This window comes from Gastrolobium bilobum, unplaced genomic scaffold (assembly GCF_033153095.1).
Source record: "Gastrolobium bilobum isolate Gb01-03AN ecotype WA unplaced genomic scaffold, APGP_CSIRO_Gbil_v1 utg1816, whole genome shotgun sequence".
Lineage (NCBI taxonomy): Eukaryota > Viridiplantae > Streptophyta > Magnoliopsida > Fabales > Fabaceae > Gastrolobium > Gastrolobium bilobum.
This window is the reverse complement of record NW_026896632.1, coordinates 182,486-201,716: the sequence shown is the minus strand read 5'-3', so window position 1 is coordinate 201,716 and position 19,231 is coordinate 182,486. Positions and strand designations below refer to the sequence as shown.

Genomic DNA, 19,231 nt, shown 5'->3' with positions numbered 1-19,231 from the left:
CGGAGTATTGAAAATACTTTCCGAACATACATTCCCATAAACATTCTTATTATTCCGTCGTTGAATGATTATAACCCTGTTCAAACATTCAATGATTCCCTGAACAGTACGCAAACATATATATATATATTTCAATTATAACAATTTCTCACTCATTAATTAATTTTTAATTCCCAATAAATCTCAACCATTGGATGCACGGAAATCAACGGTTAAGATTTGGTGTAAGATTTATTATTCTTACACCGGTGTAAGTTGATCCTATCCCATATATATATATATATATATATATATATATATATATATATATATACACACATGGGGCAGGATCATCTTACACCGGTGTAAGAATAATAAATCTTACACCAAATCTTAACCATTGATTTTCTACATCTAACGGTTAAGATTTATTAGGTTTCACTCATTAATTAATTTTTAATTTCCAATAAATCTCAACCGTTCGATGCACAGAAATCAACGGTTATGATTTGGTGTAAGATTTATTATTCTTACACCGGTGTAAGTTGATCCTATCCCTGTATACATACATACAGGGGAAAGTACTTCTTATGTGACTGCAGAAGGGAAAATTTGCAGCAACACAGGATACGCGTTCGAAGCCTGGATTTTTTTTGTTTTTTTTTGTTTTGATAGGATCCGCACGTGTATCCTAGTGTTAAAAATTTGCTGCAACTTTTCTCATCAGCAGCCACATGAGAAACGACGGACCCATATATATATATATATATATAACACGTGAAAATGAAATGATATTATTTCACTTATAAAAATATATATATTTTATTTAAATATATAATTTAGTTAGATGAGATGATATCTTAGAATTTTGTTCAAAATAGACATATATAGCAGACACGACAACCATATAACAGTTAAAAATCACAAAAAGTTGAAAATGAAATATTTATATAATTATATTAAATAAGGGTTTAATATTTTTTATATTATAGTTACACATAAAAATAAATGAATGCAATGAGAACACGTGATGATAGATAAAGAAGAGCATCATGCATTAGCACAGAACAGAACTTAGAATGAATGAATGGTGTTATCATCGTCATCGTAGCTTCGCAATAATTTCTTACGATACACAAAATCAATAACGACGAACAACTTCTTTTTCTTATTTTTTTGCCTTTTTTTTTTCAAATAATAAAACCCCATTTCCCCCCCCCCGTAACAAGAAGTTAACAACTCTGCCGCTAAATAACGGGGAATTCCTTGTTCCTCCTGATTCTTCCTACAATCAATCATTGGAATGAGAGCATATTAATTGGCCACCTTAGATTAGTTTTGTCGTGTACTGTGATCTTGGAACAATCATTTATTACTTTGATTTTCCCTTTACTGGGAAGCTTGGTTTTGTGGTTGAGCAAATTTTGGTGTGTGTGTTTTTTTCTTTTTTTCTTTGATGGGTGTTTCGATTGGTTCACAATCACAAAAGGGTTCCATGAAGTTTTTTACTAGGAGGAAGCAGGTTGATTCTTCAGTTAGGAACACTCAGGGTCTGCTTGCCAAGGAGTTAACTGTTCCTCATCTCATTGCAGTTGGTAATCAATTCAATTTCACTCTCTCTCTCTCTTCTGTTCATCTTTTTAAGAAGAAAAAAAAAAAAGGTTTCATTTTGAATCGTGTTTTCATCTGGGGTTCTTGGGATTTTGCTGATTTTCCTTGGAATTCGGTGTTGTTAAGTAGAAAAATGTTTGGTTTATGTTCGTCATGTTTGGACCTTGAATCATAGGACAACCTTTGTTTACATTGTTTGATTTTCATTTTATTATTCCACACTCTATTGTCTCTAGCATACATTTGGTTATTAACTATTTTTGCAAATTGACTTTGACATGTTTTGATAAGGTGTTGGTTCAACAATTGGTGCTGGAGTGTATGTTCTGGTTGGAACAGTTGCTCGAGAGCATGCTGGACCAGCTTTGGCCATTTCTTTTCTGATTGCTGGATTAGCAGCTGGTCTTTCAGCCTTTTGCTATGCAGAGCTGGCTAGTCGCTGCCCTTCTGCTGGGAGTGCATATCACTATTCATACATATGTCTTGGGGAAGGGTACTCTTTCTCTTTCCATGTGCTTCAAAAATTTTCACCCATTTCTTCTTTGCCCTTCTAAGTATGCATGTTGACTTTGCTTATTCAGTGTTAAAGTGCTTGTGCAGAGCTAATGACTTGGTGCCTTATTTGGTGGTTCCTTTATTTCTCATAGTCATAATATTATGGTGATAATACATACTCATAGTCAGTGAAAATAACCCACCTACTTGTATTTATTTTACCTACTTTTTATGGGAGTCCAACTTATTTTTGTTTTAGTAAAGGAGTATGTATTGCGTGAGTACCGAAGATTTTATTTTTTAATATGGCAATTTGGGGTATGTTGATTAAAAGAAATTGATGTCATTGTTGATTAATAGAAATGATTCCTTTGTTTCCAGTGTTGCTTGGTTGATTGGCTGGGCCTTGATACTGGAATATACACTTGGTAGTGCTGCTGTTGCTCGTGGCATATCCCCCAATATGGTATGGTGTCATTGTAACTCTTATATTGAGTCTTTGTTTGCCTTAGAGTATGTTGATTATATTATCCAAGTCCAACTTTAAGTTTATGGTTTTTCTTCTATATTTCTAATAATTTGAGCTTGATTTGTCTTTCACTTTATTTTTCATGTAGTATATGAATCAGAAAGGATAATATGGCTTGCCATCTGGCAAAATCACTTTATTTCTTCAGAATTGCTGCGAATAAAATGAATTTTTATTTGTGTATTAGTGTGACAAATATTCTAATTTTGTTTTTGAAAGTTCGGAATTTCTATTGGATGTTTTCCATGTCTTAATATAACAAACCAGCTGATTTACTGGTTTGAATTGCAAGTTTATCTGACCTAACTATCGAATATTGACATGAGATATACATATATGTCTCTGATTAGGCTGCACTCTTTGGTGGTGTGGACAATTTACCCATCTTTTTATCACGCCAACGTATTCCTGGGATCGATATTGTAGTGGACCCATGTGCAGCAATTTTGGTATTAATTGTTACTGGACTCCTATGTGTAGGGATCAAGGAGGTAGGTTTCTATTATAATCTTTTTTATTCTAACTTTATTTGAAATTTTATTTAGTTTGTATTTCTTGAGTGTATGAGCTAGATTTTCTTTTCTTTTTGGTTCCTGTAACTTATATGCATCCTTTGCGCATGAGTTGTGAGCACTGTGCATACCCATTCAAATTTAAATCTTTATTTTTCAAACTAAAATATCCAAATATATTTTTCTGAGAGTTCTTTTTAGCTTTGACTGCTTAACACATGCAGAGTACAGTGGTACAAGGCATAGTCACATCAGTGAATGTATGTGCATTGCTTTTTGTCGTAGCAGCAGGTGGTTACATAGGATTCAAGTCTGGATGGGTTGGATATGAACTTCCTTCAGGGTACTTTTAATGGGTACTTTAAATCTTTGTTTTACACTTACCATATAGGTTTGGTTTCTAGTGACTGAAAACTTGTCCCTTTTGCTTTAATAGGTTTTTTCCCTTTGGGGTTAATGGGATGCTTGCTGGTTCTGCAACAGTCTTCTTTGCATATGTAGGTTTTGATGCAATTGCCAGCACTGCTGAAGAGGTATAGATGATAGTGTCATGCAGTCTGATATATAATTGAGGATGTTCAACTGTGCAAACTTCCTGATAAGGTTTCACTTGATCAACAGGTGAAAAATCCTCAACGAGATTTGCCCCTCGGTATTGGAGGTGCACTGTTTCTTTGTTGTGGAATGTATATGATGGTCTCCATTGTTGTAATTGGTTTAGTACCTTATTATGCAATTGATCCGGATACTCCCATATCCTCTGCATTTGCTGACCATGGGATGCAATGGGCAGCGTGAGTTTATTATTCTGCAACTTTACTTTGCATCTGATTCTTCATGAAGTTTTGATAGCTCAATGGATGTAGTAGGTGCCAAAGACAAAGTTTCCTGTTTGTGATTGTAGTTACATTATAAATGCTGGAGCTTCCACAGCTCTCTGCTCAGCATTAATGGGTGGGATACTTCCCCAGGTAAAGGAATGGAAACCTTGGTGTGTTTTGTTTCTATATTGAACCTCTGAAATTTTTTATTCTTTTATTCTTCTTCAGTGTCAATGGCATATATTTAATATGCAATTTGTCTATATTAGGTGAAAATTGTTCACCTTCATATCTTGAATACTAGTTATGGTTAAAATCAGATATTGTTGAGGCACTTATTAAATTACCATTATTATGGGAAAATATAATTCTTAGTGGGTTTGGAATGAAGTGTATGATTTTTATTAAACAAATGGAAAACTTTAGATTCTCATATCAGTGATGTATCTTTTCTTGTTTTAGAAAGCTCTGTATTTGTTATAATGAAATGAATTCTCGATGAAGAGGGAAAAAGATATTTGTATTGAGTACATTGTGATAGGTGTTAACTTGGGATTTGCGTAACTTCGTTATTTCTATGGGCCAGTTAGCCTGATTATTAAACAATCGTGTGATGGACTAGAAGACCTAGGTGTAGTCTACTGAATTTCATTTGAATCATCATATTCAAATATAAGCTGCTTTTCTTTTGCTGGTTTATGCTATCATTACTTGTTCCAGTTATCACAATTTTTTTCCATTTTTCTTCTGAAGTATTTAACTTGCCGGGCAAAATTATAAATGTGCTTTGTTTAATGTTTCTCAGCCAAGAATTTTGATGGCTATGGCAAGGGATGGGCTACTGCCACCATTTTTTTCTGACATAAATAAGCACAGTCAGGTTCCTGTTAAGGGCACAATAGTTACTGGCCTTGTTGCTGCAGTCTTGGCATTTTCTATGGAAGTCTCTCAACTGGCAGGGATGGTAAGCCCAATTTTGAGACAGTTAGGATTCCCGGAACTTGTTTGCTAGGATTATTATCTTCAATGTATACATATTTCAGTACTAATTGACATCATGCACTATACAAACCTGTATTAGCATGGTGACTCGCTATAACTTATAAGAGTCATGACGCCAGGAAGCCATGATTCTTCAATTACAAGTGTACAAGGAACGTGTTTAAGAAGTGGGGGCTGTTGGTTTATCTTTATAATGTTGAATATGTCAACAGAGTTTCAATCTAGCTAGAACAACCTACATGGAGAAGCCATTGACTTTTCCATTGTAAATCCAGGATTTTTTTATTTTATTTTTTTCTGTTCCACACTCTTTTGTAAACATTCCTAAGGTAGTTCTGATGGCATGTATGGTCTTCTCTGAAAGGTTCTTTGACTATCATATCTAAAAGGAATTTTACTGTTTTGTATGTATAATATTATTTGTACTAATATGTATTTAGTTTTTCTCCTGCAGGTTAGTGTGGGTACACTTCTAGCATTCACCATGGTGGCAATATCTGTGTTGGTTCTAAGATATATCCCTCCAGATAAAGTCCCATTGATTCCTTCTCTCCAGGATTCAACTGCTTCAGTGTCAATGCAAAATAGTTTGAGCAGCGCAGAGAGCAATGAAGGATATGCAGAGGCAAATGTTGGTACTTATGAGGACGAAAAACCTTTAGTTGTTAAGGAGGATGTTTCAATTACTTATCCACTTATTGCTAAACATCTTGCCATAGGCAACCGTAAGTTATGGCTTTCCTTCTTTCCCAATCTCTATCCTAAATAATGTAAATTTAGTGCTTAAGATATATAATTTATGTTGCTCAAGTAAATTACACCAATTCACTTGGGTTCATAATACACAGTTGGGGGTTGTTTGTCTCCTTAATTTTATTTTATTTTAATTTTTTTATTGGTGCGGGTGAGTGTGAGCAATGGTAAAATTGCTCCTTTGTAATTGTAAAGTTATGAGTTCGAATCCAGAAAACAACTTCCTTGCAAATATGTAAGGATAAAGCTGCTGTTGAGATATATAGTCCCACATTGGTTGTATGAGTAACTAATGTGGAGTTTATAACGCTTTGTGCACTCCCACCCTTTGAGCTAGCTTTTGGGGTGGTGTATCCCAAGGTTCTTTACATGGTATCAAAGCATCGCCGCCCTCCACTTTCTCTTGTGGCGTTTCTTAGCACAGGTAGGCTGGGCCTGTTGCATTGTCCACTCTTCAAGCCTAATGGGCTCTTGTGTGAGGGGGCGTGTTGAGATATATAGTCCCACATTGGTTGTATGAGCAACTAATGTGGAGTTTATAACGCTTTGTGCACTCCCACCCTTTGAGCTAGCTTTTGGGGTGGTGTATCCCAAGGTTCTTTACAGCTGCGTACAAGGATTGTCCTCATTTATACCTCTCACTAGTCAGGGTTTAATGGAGTTTTTTTTTTTAATGGGTGCAGATCTAAACAAGGGTAATCGACGAAGAGTTATTGGGTGGATCGTAGCATTCATATGCTTAGGGGCGCTTGTCCTCACGTATGCAGCTTCAGATTTGACTCTTCTTAGGTTAGTCTAGTGGAAGATTGTTATAGCTTTTCTCAAGCTGCACATGCAATGAGAATTTCTTGATACATAATCAAGATCTCTAAATAGTTTGGTGGCTCATTTGAAATGCAAGGAGGTGGCTATTTATGGACTTGGCCTTATCCCACAATTGATTTATGCACTTTGTTAGTGTTTGTCATGCCATTTAAGGATTGCTTGATGTTCTTAAGTTTTTTAAGCATTGTTTTATGCTATTTCCAGTTCTGTTCGCTTTGCATTATGTGGAGTTGGCGGTACTCTTCTTTTGTCTGGTCTTGTATTTCTAACCTATACGGATCAAGATGATGCAAGGCACAACTTTGGGCACTCTGGAGGTATGCCTTACCATGATGTTCTTGTGTTTGATAAATTTATATGTGTTGTGTGAGTGTGTTTCTCATTCCTGTCAACTAATATAGATGTCATGCGGATCTTTTAGTGTCAGACATGGAGTGTATAGAACAAGCGTTCTATAGTACCCATTTAAACAAACTGTAGAAAGGTTGGCCATGAATCCTGTTCAGTTTAAGAGAAATAACTTTATTAGTAATCTCTTTTCAGGTTTCATTTGCCCATTTGTGCCACTGCTTCCCATTGCTTGCATTCTCATCAATTCCTACTTACTTATTAATCTTGGGTAAGCATTAATACTTAATTTTTACATGTTAAATATGCATATGGTTAATCAAGCCCATTTTTTTAAGTACTTTTTCTGTCAAGCTTTGTGTATGGAATGGGGGAACCAGTTGGAAAGTTTAGTTTTTATCCATCGATATGAACTCTTGAAAGTGAAGGAAGTGATTTGATTTCAAGATCTTAAAGTAACTAAGAGGGATGAGTTTCTTTTTTATAATCATTTTTAGAATGAATATCAGAATATGGCTGGCATTCTCTTTCTGCTATGTCTGCCTTCATGGTAACAAAGTTGTATCATCAGCTGAGTAATAGGAGAAGGTGAGGAACTCTAAATGCATAACAACTGATAGTTTTTTGTGATTTTAATTGGAAAAACTCCTCTTTAGTTTCTTTTAATAAAATATATTTCCTCCTTGTTTCATAATTATAGTTTAGGGAAAACTTCAAAAAAAAACCTGTAACTTTCCTCATAATCATTTACCCCCTCCCCAAAATTTTGAATCATTTACCTCTTGACCTAAGGTTTTTTTTTTATCATTTACCCCCTTAGATGAGGGGGGTAAGTGATAAAAAAAATCTAAATAAGGGTGTAAATGATTCAAAAAAATTGTGAGGGGGGTAAGTGATAATTAAGAAGACTCGGGGGTTTTTGAAGTTTTTCCTATAGTTTATGATAAAATAAAATAAAAAACTGTTACTGTTCTACAACTACAATTTCCTGCAATTCAAGGAACCAGAATGGAATTTTTCTTTTCATATTTTTTCTTTTTATCTCTATTGTTTGGTTTTGAAACGAGATCTTCATGTCCTAAAATAAACTACAATTGAACGTACAAGAATAAAGAAGAGGGATGTGGACAAACTATAATAAGTTTTCTTCAATGTATTTTTTTTAGTTGAATCAGCATTTCTCTATTTAGATTTGTTTCTTGAATTTAATGATTTCTCTAATTGTTGTGTCTCTTTCTTTCAGAGGGGGTACATGGTTGCGTGTTTCTCTATGGCTGGCAATAGGACTACTAGTTTATGTATTTTATGGCCGAACCCATAGCTCTCTAAAAGATGCAATTTATGTGCCTGCAACGCAAGTGGATGAAATTTATTAGAATTCCAGAAGCTGTCTTCCGAGGGCGAGCTAGAGATGAAGTTAGTTTCTTTGTGATTATGTAAAAGTAAGGCTGTTGTGTGCATCCCAAACCAAAGAAAATATTGCAGCTCAGCCACTTGTATAATCTAATCCCTGCGCAGGAATGCTTTTCAAGCTTAGGGATATATATTTGTTTTCTTCTGACGAAGAATGTCATTGTTATATAACATGTCTTCCCCGTTATTTATATCATTTGTATGATATCAAGTGTGAATGGTTGAACTGGGGCTTGTTAAAAAATTGTAAATATAACTTGAAATTAGATTCAGAGTTTAATTAACTAAAAGAACACATTATTCACTTGTTAAGTAGTTAACACAAATTTAATTTTCAGACAAAAATAATAATTTTTTAAAATAATTAATCACCAAATAATTCGGTTACTCAATTAATGCACGTATCTACTAGTATGATTACAGGTTCTAAGATACCAAAGGTTTTGGTGAAAACCCTGCCACTTTTGTTATTTAAGTTCAATTAATCAAAATTCGAGATAATGACTTGTTCAAGTGGGTTATGCCGTCCTAAAAATCCTCAAAGAAGAAAGTTTGTCATGACCATGGTGAAATATTGATGTCTAACCCCACCAAAAGAAAAAAAAAAAAAAACAAGTGAATAATATAAATCATTCCTTAATTGAACAGGTAATTAATAATTGAAAGTAATAACTATTAACTCAAGTGATAATTAATTATATTTGATATTGTGAAGCTAATTTTGGCAAACGAAAATCATTTGTTGTGTTAAACATCAAATATTATTATCATTTAAGTCTGACAATGTGTTTAGATTATTTTATTTTGTATTCAAATAACATAATCAAAATTCCAATAAGTCTGAAGGTTTGTTTACATTAATTTATTTTACGTTTGATACTAGGAAACCTTTTAACCGAAAAAGAAAAAGAAAAGAAAAAACACTTTTAAATTTAAGCTAAACAAAAATGCCCTGTAAGTTTGGAATATAATCTAGATGGAAAGAAAGAACTACATTTCTATCAGAATAATGAGGTAGCCATTCGAGTTCCATGCGATATATATGAATCTATAAAAAGTATATAATGTCACAATACAGCAATAGTGGTATTATAGAATCTAATGACCAATGAGCTTACACGGCAAAACTTGAGTTTGGAGTTCTGAAAGTACCAGAATTTCAATTGGGAAAAGAAAGGCAGCAAATACAATGCGATATGCAAGATTACATCTCCCCTCTCATAATAAGTTTTCATTTGATACTTCCAAAATAGGAGCTAGAGGGAAGCATCATAGCAAACAATAACTAAAGAAAAAACTAATAAGTATAAATAGAGTGAAGATACAGAGATATCATCGGGAGAAAAAACAAACAAAATTCCCACTCATCATCATATACAAACATCTGAAGCATTAAAGTGATATACAGACTATACAAAAGGAGCTTCGGATAGTAAGCTCCCTCACCTTTCCTGCTTAAGGTTGTTTTCCTTGGAAAAGAGTCACCCAGGTTCCTTTTTTCGCAGTTCAGGCACCAGGATGTGCCAAAAAATATTCGCCGTCTGTAAGATCTGTACCATCAGTGCAAGAAAATAACTGTATTAGAAAAGATGCCACCAAAACCTGAATCATGCTTATAGAAAACATAGCTTTAGACAGCTAGTATACTTTCTATGAAAAACATAAAGTTCAACTGCCAGCCGGGTGTAGAAAATTATCATTATAAATAAATTCATTTCTGTGGCTACCAAATTGCCAGCCATTGAACAGGGCTGAGCAGTTTGAGTTCTGGCAATTTTCTCTTATTAACCATTTAATTATAACGAATCAGTAGAGAATGATACAGGTTTCTCATACCATTCATCTGTTAGTTTGCATGAGCTTGCAACCACAGCCTGCCTGTGCATATGAAACCAATTTTTTTCTCGTAAGCACCACTATTCTGTGTTTTCCTCACAAATACTTTGGGTATCAATATCATGCCTCTCCACTAACCAAACTACTTTCATCTTTGCCAGAGACACTACCAACTGCTTTGTTGCTACTCTTCTTCATCTTGTCTTTGTTAGAGGAAGGCTTATCCGGGGAAGGGCTGACAGATTTCCTGATAAACTTTTTCGATGGAAGTACAGAATCGTCCTCTGAACTCCTTTTAGATGAGGCTGTGACTTTGGGACTGCTAATCTTATCCTTAGGCTGTTCAATCTTCTCTTCGGCCAAACCATCTTTTGGCAAGCTGGTAATATTTTTGGATAAATCTTTATCAGGTGATTTTGATGAAGCTTCTGTATCTTCAGTTAGTTTGCCAGGAGGCTGTCTAACATCTGAATTTGAATTGTCTGGATCTGTATTAGGAAGCAGTGCTCGGTGACTAAATCGCAGCTGTCCCTTATCATTTATCTGCAGTGCATGCTTTAAACCATTAGAGAGAATGCCTACCATGTGATACAGTAAAATCAAATATTGTAAAATCATGATGAACACAAGAATCATATCCTTCAGATATAATAAAGTTATACATAGTTCGTAATGAAACATATAATGCACGAAGCAATCCAACTGACTAACAGGTTGCTAACATGACTGAAAATGCAATTTTACCATATTCAGCAGATAGTTCTAATGATAAGGAGGAAACCCAATAAATAAATAAAGGAATTAGTATTTCTCATATTATAGGAGATACATAAAAGTGTGTGAAACTCTTTTTTTTTTTTCTTTCTCTTGTTTTCACATGGCCCCATGTGGACCTCACAAACTTTTATGTGTGTGTAGGAGATAAAATATCTCTTATAACATGATTAATCCCATAAATAAAAGAAATTTCAAAAGGGCATAGATTATGATTAAGGAAAGAACCAATTGTATCTATAAAAAAAAAAGTTTGGCTCAGCTTCGTCACCACTACAGAGAACGAGAAAGGAAATATGAAAGCTAAACATCATATTGCAGGATAAATATTTTAGGGATAAAAAAATAAGTTCTGACCTTTCATATAAAGCAAATAACAACAAATATAGTGAAATTAATTATTGCTCTAAGCTCAAGAACGCCTCTCTTCTTTTTCTACTCAAAGGAGAAGAGAAGGGAGTGGGAGGTGCAATTGAGGAGAGCAGAGGAGACAGAAAAGGTAAGACAATTAAGGCAAAATAATCAATGATTCACAAAATCCTAAGTTCATAAAAAGAACCTTAATTTCAGTTTTTTATAAGGTTGTGGTCTTTCATCCTCAATTTTATTGTTTACACATTCATGTGGAAGCCTTTGTATTTTTCTTCCACAGAATTAGGTTAGGTTACGGTTAAGCTAGCTTGGTGGAAATGAAATTTTACTACCGTAAAAAAAAAATCATTGTTGTGGCAGCGCACACTCAGTATACGAGATTTAATGCAAACAATGTTGTACTATAATGAAACCTAGGTACACGTAACCATTCTTGAATACATTTTCATCATTTAGTATAAGTCTTTAACACAAAACGGAAGTGGTCAAGTCAATTAAGAAATGGTTAATTTCAATAGTTATTATAACATTATTTAGTTAACCAATTATATTAGACTAACACTGATTAATTACACGTAAATTTAGTTCAAATAATCAGTGGTATTAATACCACTGGTAGTATGCTAGTGTTGAGAAAGAAGGGCCTGGGAGAGAACCAGAGAGAACATAGATGAGGATGAAGAGAGGATGACAGGTCCTTACTCGTTACTCCTGGATGGTGCTCTTACATAGCCTAACACTAATTATCTAATTATACTCCTACAATTACATAAAGGCAGTAATACCATTATTTTATATTCCTCAACACTAGCAAATCAAAACACAAGCATGGTTATTTATTTAGTTAACCAGCGCTGCTATAGAATATTGTCTTCTTACTTACTAAACACCCTCAAGTATGAACATATACATAACTCACTAAAAAAACCCAGCATAGGACAAACATCAAATGGAAGGAATAGCTTGGCTATGTTGAATCACCAGAAGGGCAAACCACGGTGCACAAGACACCTCGACTTGCAAGGGTAGGCGTGAGGGTCGATTCTACGCAGCCTATGTTGAATCACCATCAATATAAAAAGGATAAGCTAGGACTAATCTGGGCATAGAACCATTGATAATTTTGAAGATGACTTAAAGCTAACAATATGTATAATAACATACCTCTATAAGCTTTACATCAATACGATCTCCCACTTTGAAAGCCTGGAAGAAATAAATCAAATATTATCCCATAATCAATTGCATATAAAGATAAATTTTGTTTGGAGAAAGGAATCAAAATAAAATGCCTACATCTTCTGCCTTGGGTAGCCAACCTGAACTCAGTTCACTGATATGGCAAAGTCCCTACACAAAATGAGAAGAAATGTCCGAATAGTAGTTATAAAGTTTGGAAATTCCACCATTCTATCGAAGCATTAACTTTTTTTCTTTCAAATCCTTTTAAAGCATTCTTAAGCCAAGTGAAAGGCAAAACATACATTTTTCTAATCATCTGGTTAACTATAAACACGACAATCCAGGTATCAGCTCAAAAACATTTAGATTCAAGAAATAGAACACAACGAAGATACTTCACAAGAAAACCCAAACTTCAACTTTGTTCAAGAAGAAATCTAACAATATCTGTTTCTAATCATCTAATATTAATGTTTTTGGCAATTAGGTGGAAGTATGTACCTCTCGTCCAGGTGCAATCTCTACAAAAACTCCGTATGGAGCTACTGATTTGATTTCACAGTTCCTGAAGTATAAAAGGCAGAACAATTGTATATATACTTTTGATCCATATTCTTTTTTTGGCAAAATAACCTGAGCATCATTTAAAGGAAAAACAAGAGGAAGAATTTTTTTTCTATAATAAAGATGATATTCGTCAAGACAAATGGGTTTCATCAATTGTGTTTCACAAATGTTCAATTCTTAGAGAAACTGTTTCAATCCAATGAGTTCACAAGTTATGGTTCTCATTGCTTGATATTTAACATCTATATATGATCTAGCAACCACAATTTGCTTCTTGATTTTCCACGAAATCATGTTTCCTCCGAAACGAACACAGTAGCCAGAAGTGGAGAATCTATTCGAGGGAAAGCTTGCCCAACCAGTATTTGTATATATACAAATCTCCATATGCCCCCTTTTTCATTTAGTAAGCCTTGCGGGTGCTTCTTTGATATAAAGCCAAATTCAAGGAAGTCAAGGAATTGACTTACAAAACTTACAACAAAGGAGATATCTGGTCTCATTATTCTAAAGTAATTTAATTTTCTAACCTTCGATGGCAACCAGGATTCAATAACGACTCCCCTTATATTGGTAAAATTTGATATTGAGATCCATAGGTGTACCAATGGATTTGCACCCGAGCATGTTAGTTTCTTCCAAGATGTCTAAAACATATTTTCTTTGAGATAGAAATGTCATGTATAGACTGTGCCGCCTTGATACCTAAGAAGTATTAAATTTTACCAAGATCCTTAGTCCGAAAATGTTTGAATAAGTGTTGTTTCAATACATTGGTTATTAGATTGGTGTCGATATAAAACAAAATGATTGGCTTCATTACGTATCATGCCAAAGTCTTGAACAACTGTACGTCCTTAAAACACTAAGAATTGTCCAATCTAGAGAGTCTGATGGTGTGATTGTCGACAAAATCAAATGGCAATGGACGGAGGAGAAGAGGCTGCCAGAATGATGACATGTCAGAGGGACGTACCACTTACTAGGATAGCAACAATATTGACAATATCATAGTGGAGAGAAAGAGAGAGAGTGCTCGAAGAAAAAGACAGCAAGAAAGACGACTAATTTGAAAAAAAAACATAATCATGGAAATAAAGTAGAGCTCTGGATTTTTAGGAAACTTGATTATGGAATAGTGATGGGACAACCCACGTAGGATGGTATTGCTCTAATCATCAATCATCAACAGCACCTTTAACCCAAGTTAATTGGGGTCAGTAGTAGATGAACCCAATGATAGATAAGAGGAGATTAAAAATAAATAAATAAATAAAATAAAATAAAACAAAATAAATAAATAAATAAATGAATTAGGGAAGGGGGAAATAAGATAAAAGACAAGAAGGGAAAAAGAAAGAGAAGGGGGATTGAAGAGGAAAAGGATTAAAAAGGGACTATCTGGAACATAGAAATAACAACGGGTTTAACCTTCCCACCTTGCTTATATCTTTTCTCCATTCCGTCCTAAGACACACTGTTCGCCAATCTATATCCCGCTCCATTAAGTCTTGTTTAACTACCTTTTCCCAGGTAAGTTTCGGTCTACCTCTACCTCTCTTTGTGTTGAGCTCTTGGTAACAAACTTTTGTTCTTACATGAGCATCCAGGGGTCGTCTCATTACGTGCCCAAACCTCCTCAATCTATGTTTCCTCATCTTTTCAGTTACCGGTACTACTCCTACCTTTCGTCGAATATCTTCATTTTTTTTTTTATCCATCCTCGTATAACCACACATCCACCTTAACATCCTCATTTTATGCTCGTGTTGCCTATGTGCTGGCCATCATTGCAGGCCTTACTGCTGTTCTATAGAATTTTCCTTTTAGCTTAAGGGAAATTTTGCGGTCACACAAAAACCCAGATGCATCCGCCATTTCATTCATCCTGCTCTGATTCTATGATTTACATCTTCATCAATCTCACCACTTTTTTGCAAAATTGATCCCAGGTATCTAAAAGCATCTTTCTTGGGTACCTCTAGACCAAGTAGATGTACGGAGTCTTGATCTTCATCTCTTACCAGAGAAAACTCACACTTCATATACTCAGTCTTGCTCCAGCTTAACGTGAAACCTTTAAACTCCAAAGTGCTTCTCCACAATTCAAGTTTCCTATTAACACCGTCTTTGATCTCATCAATAAGCACAATATCATCTGCAAAAAAGATACACCACGACACTTTCTCTTGAATGTCTTTTGTTAGTTCATCCATCACTAAGACAAAGAGATAAGGACTCAAAGCCGAACCTTGGTGTACACCTACTGTAATAGGAAAATAAGTTGATGTTCCATTACAAGCTTTCACACATGTAGTTGCCTCATCATACATATCCTTGATTGCATTTACATAGTTTGATGGTACTTTTTTCTTCTCAAGAACCCACCATAAAACTTTTCTTAGGACCCTATCGTATGCTTTCTCAAGATCTATGAACACCATATGTAAATCCTTCTTATTTTTGTCGATATCTTTCCATCAATTGATGCATCAAGAAAATAGCTTCTGTGGTACATCTTCCTGGCATAAATCCAAATTGATTTATAGAAACATTGGTATCTCTCCTCAAACGATGTTCAACAACTCTCTCCCACAACTTCATAGTATGGCTCATAAGCTTAATGCCTCTAGAGTTAGAACAATTCTGGATATCTCCTTTGTTTTTGTAAATAGGCACAAACATACTCTTCCTCTAAGCATCAGACATCTTATTTGTTTGAAGAATCTTATTGAAAAGTTTGGTCAGCCAATTAATTGCCACCTCCCCTAAGCCTCTCCACACTTCAATAGGTACGCCATCGGGTTCCAAAGCTTTATTAGTCTTCATCCTCTTTAAAGCCTCCTTGACTTCATGTGTATTGATTCAGCGCACAAATCTTCTATTCAGATCATCATAAGCATCCTCCAAGCCCATTTCGCTTTTATCGACATCCCCATTAAAAAGTTTGTTAAAATAGTTCATCCATCTTTCATTTACATCTTCATCTCTTACCAAAAGTTTTCGGTTTTCATCCTTGATGCATCTAACTTGGGTGAGGTCTTTACTTTTCTTATCCCTCATTTTTGCAAGGATGGTATTGCTCTAATACCACATTAAAATTATAGGGATTTAGCTAGGAACGGATGAAAATGAGAGAATAAAGACTAAATAATCTTGAATTGGTACTGATTTGATAATTGATATGATGGATGTGTTATGATGGGGTACAAAATACAAAGCATTAATCCCTATTTATAGTAATATTAAACACAAAATCCTAATCAAATAAGGAAACAAATCATGAAATATATACATATATGGAAACTAATAAGGAGAGATAATCTAAGAAACTCTAAATTACCATAAGATACAATCGAAGATATAGACAGATATTTTGATATATTCTAATTTCTGACATTACCATGTACACATGATAATAAATATCCAATATATTCTAACAAAAGTCATTATTGAGTCAATGCATGCAACAGACCAATATAAGCAGAAAAACAAGATAAGTACCTATATATATCACCGACAGTTGGAACCATTGTCAAACTACTAATTATAGCTTTAGACCTCTCTAAACTAGACAAATCTTTTGCAAATATTTTCACCTGCAAAAGCCACAAAAAGAGTTATTCATTGCATACTCATAGAAGAGTAACTATAATAATCACAAAAAAAGCATGTAGATAAGCCGATTGTTCTCGTACAGTGCCATTATCATCTGTATCGATAGCCTCTACTCCAGATTCCTCAATAATGCTCTTTACTTTTTTCCCACCAGAACCAATTATAAGATTTATTCTCTCAGGTTTGACCTATAAAAAATATATGGATGTGACAAAGAAACATTATATGTTCCGGATCATAACTTTAGGATGAGGTCATAAAATGGGTTATTGAGTGATAACCAATGCCAGGAAAAAAAGGGAAGTAATAAACAGACCTTCATAACGTGAATCAAAGGAGCATGCTTGGAAAGCCTTTTTGCTGGAGGGGGCGAGCAATTCATCATTACTCCTAGATTAGGTATCATAAGGGGAAAGAAAAGACAGAAATTTGAGACTACAGCAACAACCAAAGATAATTAATTTAAGACTTTAAAAACAATAAAAATATAATTTTTCCAGAATTTAGCCATGTGCATTGCTCTTCAAATCATATGTAGATTATGTTTATTTTACCAAGTGTAAAGCATAAGCAGAATGAAAATAGGAACTGTCGTGAAAAGGAAGATGGACAGAGGTATCTATTTTCATAACGACAAAGACTGCAAATGGAAAATATTGAAAATTTTGACCTCCCTTACTTTGTAAAAGTAAGAGGAAGGAATACTTTACTTACAGTTACCAGTTTAGTGCTCATATATGACACTTTAAAGTAAAATATAGGTCTGACTAGTTTGAATAGAAAACCATTTGGTTAGGGTTCTTGGCAAAAAAACTTTTGGCTCATTATCCCAATTTCGGCACTCTAATTACTCCTTCTTTTTTCTGTATTTGCATACTCTTGAGATAGAAAGAAAGGATTTCGGAATTGCTTGAGGAAATCCTTATCATGGTTAATTATATAGACATGATTCAAAATGTATAATCCTTATCATGGTTAATTATAGAAAATATACAGCCCCTAAATAGGAGATATTTTCCCTATGTAGGATATATTTTCCAAAACTCCTCTCAAGCTAGAGCATACAAATCGTATGCAGCAAGCTTGTTCTATATGAAGTGGATTCGAGGACCACAAAGAAACTTTGTAGGATATCGATAAGCTGATCACTAGAGTTAACAAACACAATAGTGATTTACTTTGAGAGAACTTTTTCTAGTGACAATCAATATCTATATGCTTGGTCCTCTCATGAAAGACTGAATTAGACACTATGTAAAGCAACTTAATTATCACAATACAACTTCATATGATCACCATTCCCAAACTTCAACTGTACAAGAAATTGTTCCGCCCATATAAGTTCATAAGTGACCATTGTCATAGCTCAATACTTAGCCTCTACACTAGACCATGTGACAACATTTTTTTTTTCTAGGATACATGGTTATTGTGGAAGAGGGATTTCTGAATTTTTTGAGGAAATCCCTCAGCAGCACCTATTTATGCATTACCTACAATCTCTAACATTAAGTGTAAAGAACCACTTCAACCCAAAACCTTAAGGTGTTGGGTGATGACATTTTTAATGACTTATATTATTCTCTAACACACCCCCTCATGCAAAAGCTCTTTGGACTTGAAGTATGGATATTGCATAGGTCCAATTTTCTTTTTGGTTTACCTTATATTTATTTAATTCCACAAGTGGTGGGCGGTGAGGATCGAACTCATGACCTTGTGGTTACTGAAACTCTAATACCATGTTAAGAATCATTTCAACCCAAAACCTTAAGGTATTGGGTGAGGGCCTTTTTAATGGTTTATATTATTTTCTAACATTAGGAAACTAGGAAATTCATGAAAATAATACAAATGGAATCCTATTTATATACACAGTCCCTAAATAGGAGATACGAGAAGTATTTTCCAAAATAGGAGATTCTTTCCAACACTCGCACTCGAGCTGGTGCATACAAAATCATATGCATCAAGCTTGTCACAAGCATTCTAGAGATGACAAAAAGAGGAACAACCAAGCATGCCCCTCAAGGAAACTAAATCAGATGCGTCATAAGTCATGATCACTCACATTCTGCAAAGATGGAAATACCAGGAAATGGACATATGAAACAAAATAAAAAAGGGGGAAAGATTTGGGCTATAGACTCCTCTACATTTTCATGTAAATCAGCAATGCCTAAATCCAGCTCCTCGCTCATCCTCTGTACATATACGAGTTTCACCGTGCTAAATGCATTTGGATGTCCAAAACATCCTCTAAGCTGAAATCCCCATCTGGACTTAATTACATAGGATTAATACAAATGAAGTGTTGCAGATTAGAGTAGAACATAAAGCTTTTTCTCCTAATGAATTGTGTAATATCTTTCCCTGATTCTGAGATTAACCCCCTCAACATTTTAGCCACACTTGTATCATAGATGCATTATGATAAGACCTTGGGATGCACCACCCCAAAAGCTAGCTCAAAGGGTGGGGGTGCTCAAAGCCTTATAAAACCCCATATTAGTTGCTCGTACAACCAATGTGGGACTCCAAGTCCCATACCTTGCAAATAGAACCCAACATTCCACCACGCTTCCCTAGTGCGT

At 34.7% G+C, this 19,231-nt stretch overlaps 2 protein-coding genes across 6 annotated transcripts in view; one reads left to right on the top strand and one right to left on the bottom strand.

The window, feature by feature from the left end:
* The first annotated feature begins 1,065 nt into the window (after positions 1-1,065).
* On the top strand, positions 1,066-8,493 carry LOC133301154 (cationic amino acid transporter 2, vacuolar-like). 3 transcript variants are annotated; one of them, XM_061500766.1, is made up of 15 exons: positions 1,066-1,574; positions 1,882-2,083; positions 2,467-2,551; positions 2,965-3,105; positions 3,351-3,469; positions 3,563-3,659; positions 3,748-3,920; positions 4,031-4,097; positions 4,753-4,911; positions 5,404-5,664; positions 5,975-5,987; positions 6,386-6,491; positions 6,732-6,844; positions 7,071-7,146; positions 8,119-8,493. In XM_061500766.1, the coding sequence occupies exons 1-15, from the start codon at positions 1,436-1,438 to the stop codon at positions 8,249-8,251; spliced, it is 1,884 nt and encodes a 627-aa protein (XP_061356750.1). In that variant the 5' UTR covers positions 1,066-1,435; the 3' UTR covers positions 8,252-8,493. The 3 variants fall into 3 exon arrangements, with proteins under 3 accessions (XP_061356750.1, XP_061356751.1, XP_061356749.1); XM_061500767.1 differs by lacking the exon at positions 5,975-5,987 and having other exon boundaries at positions 5,404-5,610; positions 6,397-6,491; XM_061500765.1 differs by lacking the exon at positions 5,975-5,987 and having other exon boundaries at positions 5,404-5,674.
* Positions 8,494-9,377: 884 nt separating this feature from the next.
* LOC133301152 (polyribonucleotide nucleotidyltransferase 1, chloroplastic) overlaps positions 9,378-19,231 on the bottom strand; it is a 55,571-nt gene continuing 45,717 nt past the window's right edge. For 2 of the 3 annotated variants that reach the window (XM_061500761.1, XM_061500762.1), the window contains exons 18-25: positions 16,954-17,027; positions 16,718-16,825; positions 16,524-16,618; positions 12,954-13,017; positions 12,567-12,620; positions 12,435-12,476; positions 10,125-10,667; positions 9,378-9,838 (exon numbers count right to left, since the gene is read on the bottom strand). In XM_061500761.1, coding sequence (XP_061356745.1) covers positions 10,245-10,667; positions 12,435-12,476; positions 12,567-12,620; positions 12,954-13,017; positions 16,524-16,618; positions 16,718-16,825; positions 16,954-17,027 — 860 coding nt within the window. In that variant the 3' untranslated portion in view covers positions 9,378-9,838; positions 10,125-10,244. Of the gene's footprint in view, positions 9,839-10,124; positions 10,668-12,266; positions 12,324-12,434; positions 12,477-12,566; positions 12,621-12,953; positions 13,018-16,523; positions 16,619-16,717; positions 16,826-16,953; positions 17,028-19,231 lie in introns of those variants that run through there. The other variant, XM_061500763.1, reaches the window with a different exon arrangement.

Coding starts and splice junctions, on each gene's coding strand:
- LOC133301154 (XM_061500766.1), top strand. CDS start 1,436: ATGGGTGTTTCGATTGGTTCACAATCACAAAAGGGTTCCATGAAGTTT. Junction 2,084..2,466: donor TACATATGTCTTGGGGAAGG/GTACTCTTTCTC, acceptor CTTTGTTTCCAG/TGTTGCTTGGTTGATTGGCT. Junction 7,147..8,118: donor TACTTACTTATTAATCTTGG/GTAAGCATTAAT, acceptor TCTTTCTTTCAG/AGGGGGTACATGGTTGCGTG.